The following is a 7,028-nucleotide window of genomic DNA, read 5'->3' as shown; positions in this document are numbered from 1 at the left end:
CTGGCCCCACACACTTAATCGCTGTGGACATTCACCCTCCACATGGTCCCACGGCCCTGCACCACTCTTGCTTCCTCTCTGCTGGCGGTGGGTGGTGCAGAATGGGGCAAAACGCCCCAAAAAGSCCCCCGGGAAGGCGGCGGTGCGGGCAGTGCCACCAAGTTGTCCCCGCAGGAGCGCCTGATGCTCTCCATCCTGCCCAAGCACGTGGCCGACGAGATGCTCAAGGACATGAAGAAGGACCCGAGCCAGAAGGAGCTGCAGCAGTTCAACACCATGTACATGTACCGGCACGAGAACGTCAGGTAGGGCCGGGGTGGGACGGAGGGGCCCGCGGGGCGCCGCGGCCGCCCGTGGGCGCTGACGCCGGCTCCCCGCAGCATCCTCTTCGCCGACATCGTGGGCTTCACGCAGCTCTCGTCGTCCTGCAGCGCCCAGGAGCTGGTGAAGCTGCTCAACGAGCTCTTCGCCCGCTTCGACAAGCTGGCGGCGGTGAGTGCCACRAGCGGCGCGGGGCTCAGCCCCGGGGACGCGGCACGGGGTTGCGCTATTTGGAGAGCCCAGCGTGCTCCGGGTTCTCCTTGCAAGCACTGCGTGGMAAGGGGTGAATTTCTGGCTGGAAAGCGTCCGGGAGGGGAACGGAAAGGGTGATTTGTGGCGGGCGGCGCGTCGGCCCGCTCGTGCCCCTTGCAGAAGCACCACCAGCTGCGCATCAAGATCCTCGGCGACTGCTACTACTGCATCTGCGGGCTGCCCGACTACCGCGAGGACCACGCCGTGTGCTCCATCATGATGGGGCTGGCCATGGTGGAGGCCATCTCGTAAGGGCGCCTCGCGTCCCGGCATCGCCCCGCGTGCCCCAAGGGAGCGGGTGGTGCCACGGGCGCCGCGGGCACCCTCCCGTGGCGAGGGCCTCACGGCGGGCGCCCGGCAGCTCCGTGCGGGAGCAGACGCGCACGGCGGTGGACATGCGCGTGGGCGTGCACAGCGGCACCGTGCTGGGCGGCGTGCTGGGCCAGAAGCGCTGGCAGTACGACGTGTGGTCCACCGACGTCACCGTGGCCAACAAGATGGAGGCGGGCGGCATCCCGGGGTGAGCGGCCGCTCGGAGGGGACGTCCCGGCGCCGCCGCCGCCGCTCAGCGCCGCGCGCCCCGCAGGCGCGTGCACATCTCGCAGAGCACCCTGGACTGCCTGCGCGGCGAGTTCGAGGTGGAGCCCGGCGAGGGCGGCTCGCGCTGCGACTACCTCAAGGAGAAGGGCATCGCCACGTACCTCGTGGTGGTGCCGCGGGCGCCGCTGCGCGGCGGCGTCAACGCCGCGCGCCCCCACCCCCCCCAGGGGGGCAACGAGCCCAGGCCGCGGCTCCGCCGCCCTCCCTCACCTCGAGCGGCGCCGGCCGCGGCGCAGAGCAGCGCGGCGAGCAGCAGGCGCGCGGCGGGCGGCATGGCGGAGCGGCGCGGCGGCGGCATGGCAGCGGGGCACGCAGCGCCCAGCGCGGCTCGCGGGGGCGCCCCCGCTGGTGCGGGCTCGGCGCGGCGGCGCTCGGCGCGGCTCCGCTCGGCTCCGGCGAGGCGGCGGAGGGAGGGAGAGCGCTGCGCGGCCCCGCTCCGCTCGGCGCCTCTCTCCGCCTCCCGCCCGCCCCCCCCTCCCTCCCCCGCCCCGCGGCGCAGCGCAGCGCGGCGCCCGCCGGCGGCTCCTAAGATGGCGGCCGCGCCGCTCGCTCGCTCGCGCAACCGTTACCAAGGAAGGAACCAAGGCGGGCGGCGGCGGGGGGCGGCGCGGTGCGGGAGAGCCCATGGGCACGGCCGCAACCATTGCGGGGGGGGTTAAATCCCTGCAGTGCCCTCAGTGCGGGGGGAGCTGCAGCCCCCGGGGGCTACAGGCAGGGCCAGGGCAGCTCCCTCAGCCCTAGAGCAACCCAGCAGCGGCTAAAACCTGCTAAAAAAACCCTTTAAATAATCCCCTTCGTATATCTTTTCAGCAAAAAGCAGCCTGTTCTCAGCAAACACAGCATCCAGGGCAGCAAGGATGACCCTTAGGGATGCTACAAACACCCACCTTGGAAGCCATGCGGGCCTGTTCAGGCCGTCCTTTTGGAGCTGCAAAATGCTCCGGCGCCTCTGCTTTGAGCACAGACTCATCTCTGCCTGGGGACAGCAGCAGGGCCTGCCCAGAGGGATGGCAGCACCCAAGAAACCTTTCCTAATATTCCTTTGACCGATTCTCCCAACTCCAAAAGGTGCACAGGAACCCATTTTGTAACAGAAAAGCTATTTGTGCTTCGGTCAAAAAATAAAATCAATTGCTAGAGCAGGCTGGTGGCAATGGGGAATACCCTTTCTGTGATCAGAGCTTGGATGACTAAAATGCAAACAACTTGCATAATTGGGAGTGACTACTCCTGTTTTGTACCTATTAGCCATTGCACTCCCACAGGGAAATAAAAATAAAATCCAGAATGTTCACGATCCTGGAGATGTGGCTTTTCTTTATTTTAAAGCACTTTGTGTGATTTAAATACAGCAACTGATCTGCTTTGAAAAAACTTTCCCCTCACAGTTACCTTCTCTGTGGAGTATCCCAGACTTGAGCTGGAGGAACCCAGCAGCAGGAGATGAGAAATCAGCTTGTTCATTGCCCATGGACAGTCCATGATGGCTCAGCAAGTTGACAGAATATGGTCTCTTGGAAGCTGTAAGAGAGGTGAGCTACTGCATTGGGACATTAAAAGGCAATCTGTTCTGCCTGCAAAGAGTTTTCTCCACCCTGAAAACCAATTGCTTTTGCTTGCTACCTCTTAAAAGCTTTACCAACACGCATGTGCAGGGCAGAAACAAGATCTGGAGAGAGAAATAACATCATGCCCCAAAGCAGTGCCCAGCAGTGCTCCAGCTCCTATCCTAAGCTAGCTAGCTGCCACTGCACTGCAACAAACTGCCCCATATTTATTTATTTCATAGCCTGTGCACCACAGGCCACCTGCTTTAATAACAGCTAAGACGTCTTCCTTTTTTTTTTTTTTTTTTTTTTTTAAAGGTAAAGCCTTAGTCTAAAACCCTTCGATTTTCTCAGCCTGTCTAACATATGCTGGATGGCAGATCATGTCAGAAGAAGCCTCTAGCCCATCTGTTGCCAGAGAGCCGAGTTTTTATGTTCTGCCAACACAGCTTCAGCTGACAGCATGGCTACGTTACATATTTTACTGCTGTCTGGAGAGTAGAAGAGCTGTCCAGCTCACCATGACTCTCATACTAGTCTTAGTGACTTCAGTCACCCCATGAGTAAAGATTTGTAAGGCAAAAATCATCAGTTAAGGGATGAATGCCTATTCATCAATGCATGACAAAATACAAAATTATTTGCTCAAATACTGGGTTTGGATTAGCAATATTACCATATACTAGGCTTGAAGGTCAGTATGAAAGTATCCAAAAAGGGTTCAGTAGTCAGTGGCCAGCTGGCACACAAACATGCATACACATATTAAAATACTTCCTGCAAAGCAATGCATTTTTTTATGCTTAAATTGGTAAACAACCTAGATTCATTAAGTATGTCAGGAAAAGAGAGTGCAAAGAGCAAAATTTGCTTTGCAGTCCACAAGACCATCTCATGCATTGTAGTTGGGGAAAGAACACTGCTATGAGCACGGAAGAGAAGGGGCCCTTCAGGGTCATCAGACTCTGATTTTTGATTCTGCAGAATTAGGGAGACATTTTAAAGAAAATAAATATTCTCTCCAGGTAAACCTTATTTATTGCATAGCGACACTATCAGCTCAGATTAATGAATCAGCTGCAGTGGTCATGGTGAAACTGGGACATTAACAAGAAAGGAGATGCTGATTGCAGTTACCTCTGCGAGCAAAACTTCTCCGAGTCAGTTGTGACTAAGACACTGATTTGATAAAGCCAGTAATCCTAAGTATATATTTTAAGTTCAGTTAGATGCTTTAGTTTAGCTAGATGACTAAGTGTTTTGAATTAGCAGTCCAGTGGCTGAGGACACAGACAGTGTAAGGGTTATGGAGGAGACATCAGACTGAAATTCTGATCCTAAGTCACCACTGACATTCCCTTGGCACTTAATCTAAAACTATGTGAAATATAAATTCACATCCAAATCTTTTATTTTTCCCCCTCTCACAACAAGATTTATGTTACCCAGTATGAAACGTGCTATGCACTAGTCCTGTTTGCCGTTAAGCAACAGCTATACTGTTTGCCAGAGGTAACTGCATTTCACAAGCAGAGATTCACACATTCTCTGAAATGATACATGCCATTATTTCAGAGCAATTCATAGAAAACTAACTTCAGCACCTTCATTTTTGCCACCTATCATCCTCCTACTCTCCAACCTGCTTCTCAAGCTCCCCCCAAAAATTGATTTTGATTTTATTAGTAAGCAACAAAACTGGAACAAATGGCTCCTGGCAGAACATGTTTTCTATTACAGCTGAAAAACTAGCAGACTGATGTCCTTGAAATGAACAGCATGACTAATGCCCAGCCTGCAAGGACCCAGGAGGACACATATTTATTGCACTTGTCAGAACGGAGCTGAGCAGCCAGAAATGAAAAGATAAGGTGATAGGTAAAAAAGAATGCCTCTGTCTGCTTGCTTCGTAAAGGCAGCCCGCACATATGCTGCACAAAGAGCGCTGAGACTTGCACAGTAAGTCAACAGCAGATCTAAGTGTGATCATTAGAGCTCATAATTAGTATATACACAGAATGTGCAGTTGTTTTTAGATATGAGACTTGGACTTCTCTTCAAAAGGAGTTCTATGAGGCAAGGGTCCAATCTCCAAATAGCCTAGAACTGGATTTTGGAGAGGGTCTAGTTTCTGAATAAACAGGCTAGAACTGAAGTTGGATTTACTTTTCACAGAATGACAGAATGGTTGGGGTTGGAAGGGACCTCTAGAGATCATCTAGTCCAACCCCTCTGCTCCAGCAGGGACACCCAGAGCACGGGGCACCCAGTCGCATCCAGGCGGGTTTGGGAGTCCTCCAGAGAAGGAGACTCCACAACCTCCCTGGGCAGCCTGTTCCAGGGCTCTGTCACCCTCACAGTCAAGAAGTTCTTCCTCACATGGAGATGGAACTGCCTGTGTTTCAACTTGTACCCATTGCCCCTTGTCCTGTCACTGGCCACCACTGAGAAGAGTTTGGCCCCTTCCTCCCTACATTCTCCCCTTCAAGTATTTATACGTATTGATCAGATCCCCTCTCAACCTTCTCTTCTTCAGGCTAACCAGGTCCAACTCACTTAGACTTTCCACATAAAATAATCTCAGTACTTCGTTTAATCTTCACATACTATTTTGATTCCAGATTATGACTGCTCTTAATGCAAAGTTAGAATGTGGAATCCAGTTTTATCTCCCCTCCTATTTGTTCACAGTTGACCTGAGACCACTTCTGAAACAGGGCAAATTGCCATGAAGAGACCACGGTGTAAAGTAATTTGCTCTGTGATGAGTTATATGCATAGCCAAGCAAAACAGTAGGTGAAGGCAACCACAGGTATTACAACTGCACTCGAACTCCTCCCATTCCACAGAGAAAGCAATAAGAAAATCCAGAAGTATTTTGCTAATTTGAAGTCTAATATTTTGTGGATCTGATATGAGTTATCTGGACCAAGCAGAAAGAATGAACTGGGATAATATTAAGAAAAAACATAAATCAGTATCAATGCCAATGTCAATTCAAAGTCAGCATCAAATTCAATCAATTTATATCACAAATTAATTCTTAACGATGACCTCTATGAAATTATAGAGTAGTCTCGTAAGGAAACAGGCAGAAATGGTGGTCATGCAAAAATATCACCACAGAACACCAGAACATGCCCCTACCAGCCTGACTAGAAAATATAAAGAGATAACCTTCTAACCTTGCTGCCTATATCCTCTGAACATGGAGAAGCATAAAATTAATGCATCTTTACATCTGTAGGATGACTTTCCCCTCTGCCTCCTATTTTTTTTTTCTCCTCAGTGTTTTAGAACCTGACTCGGTTGGATGGAAAAAAAATTAGAGGACTGGTTTTCCCCACACTCAAAAATTTCCAGAAGTGCTTTGATCATGTGCGGGAATTTATTTAGGGGATGCAAATGAAGGCCTTGGCAATATGAAGAAGAAAATCTTCTCCCCTGACATTTCTCAACGTTCAGAGAATTCTTAACAAGCCACTGAAGTATGGGTTCATTGGAGAGACACACAAAAAAAAAAAAAAAAATCAGTAAGCTGAGAAGTACATAGAAAACAGCTAGTTTCATCACAAAAAAACCCTACAGCATTAGCAAGCTTCCTACCTTGTTTATTTTTTTCCCTATATAGACTTACACACTATTGCAAAATATACATCTAGAAAGATGAAAGCAATGAAGATGCATCTTTCCTTACAAGGATAGAGATGGAATATTCTGCTACATAATTATAATATTTTACAACTCATTAGCACCCTCCATCCTAGGATCTCCAAGCATTTTACAAGCGTTAATTAATGCACTCTCACAATACTTCTGTGAAGTAGAAAGGCAGGTGTCTAGATGTGGTGATGACAGGTGCATGACAATTGAATAAGACAGATTTTCTAAGTTTTCCATTTGCATATTTAGGAAAGCAGAGCAGGTAAAATTAAGAAATATGCATAATACTTTGAAATATCTTAAGCCACACACAGACAGACTAGCTTTCAAGTGCTTCACTAAAAAGCAGAACTGAGCTCAGGGACCTCAAGAAAATTTAGTCCTTCTGAACTTAGGTCTTTGCATCTATTACCACAATGACTAATTTAGGTTGCATTATATAAATAAGAGTGGACCTGTTTCTTAAAGATTGATCTGCACACTCCAAGGGGTAATGGGCACTGCTGAAGCTCTCATCTCTCCTGGGAGAACATCCACAATATAGCAGCCTTTGAACAGCAATAAAGAAATCAGTTGTAAAAAGACACTAATAACGACTGAGAGAGAGACGATACAGCAAGCGGAGACAAGTAGCAGAAATAAAT

The 7,028-nt window shown here is 50.0% G+C and overlaps 2 protein-coding genes across 2 annotated transcripts in view; one reads left to right on the top strand and one right to left on the bottom strand.

The window, feature by feature from the left end:
- CLSTN1 (calsyntenin 1) overlaps nt 1–1,447 on the bottom strand; it is a 35,930-nt gene extending 34,483 nt beyond the window's left edge. The window contains exon 1 of the mRNA XM_026053605.1: nt 1,384–1,447. Within this exon, the coding sequence (XP_025909390.1) occupies nt 1,384–1,447 (64 nt within the window). The remainder of the gene's footprint in view (nt 1–1,383) is intronic.
- LOC112959589 (adenylate cyclase type 3-like) lies at nt 43–1,319 on the top strand (the record flags this gene model as incomplete). The annotated part of the gene is made up of 5 exons (XM_026053619.1): nt 43–305; nt 381–492; nt 694–821; nt 935–1,093; nt 1,160–1,319. Coding segments are annotated over exons 1-5 (822 nt in total), but the record flags the coding sequence as incomplete, so codon positions are not given.
- Nucleotides 1,448–7,028: the final 5,581 nt, after the last annotated feature.

This window comes from Nothoprocta perdicaria, unplaced genomic scaffold (genome assembly GCF_003342845.1).
Source record: "Nothoprocta perdicaria isolate Ctin4 unplaced genomic scaffold, notPer1 scaffold_117, whole genome shotgun sequence".
In the NCBI taxonomy this organism is placed as follows: domain Eukaryota; kingdom Metazoa; phylum Chordata; class Aves; order Tinamiformes; family Tinamidae; genus Nothoprocta; species Nothoprocta perdicaria.
Note: the sequence above shows the minus strand (reverse complement) of the source record. Positions and strands in the feature narration are given on the sequence as shown.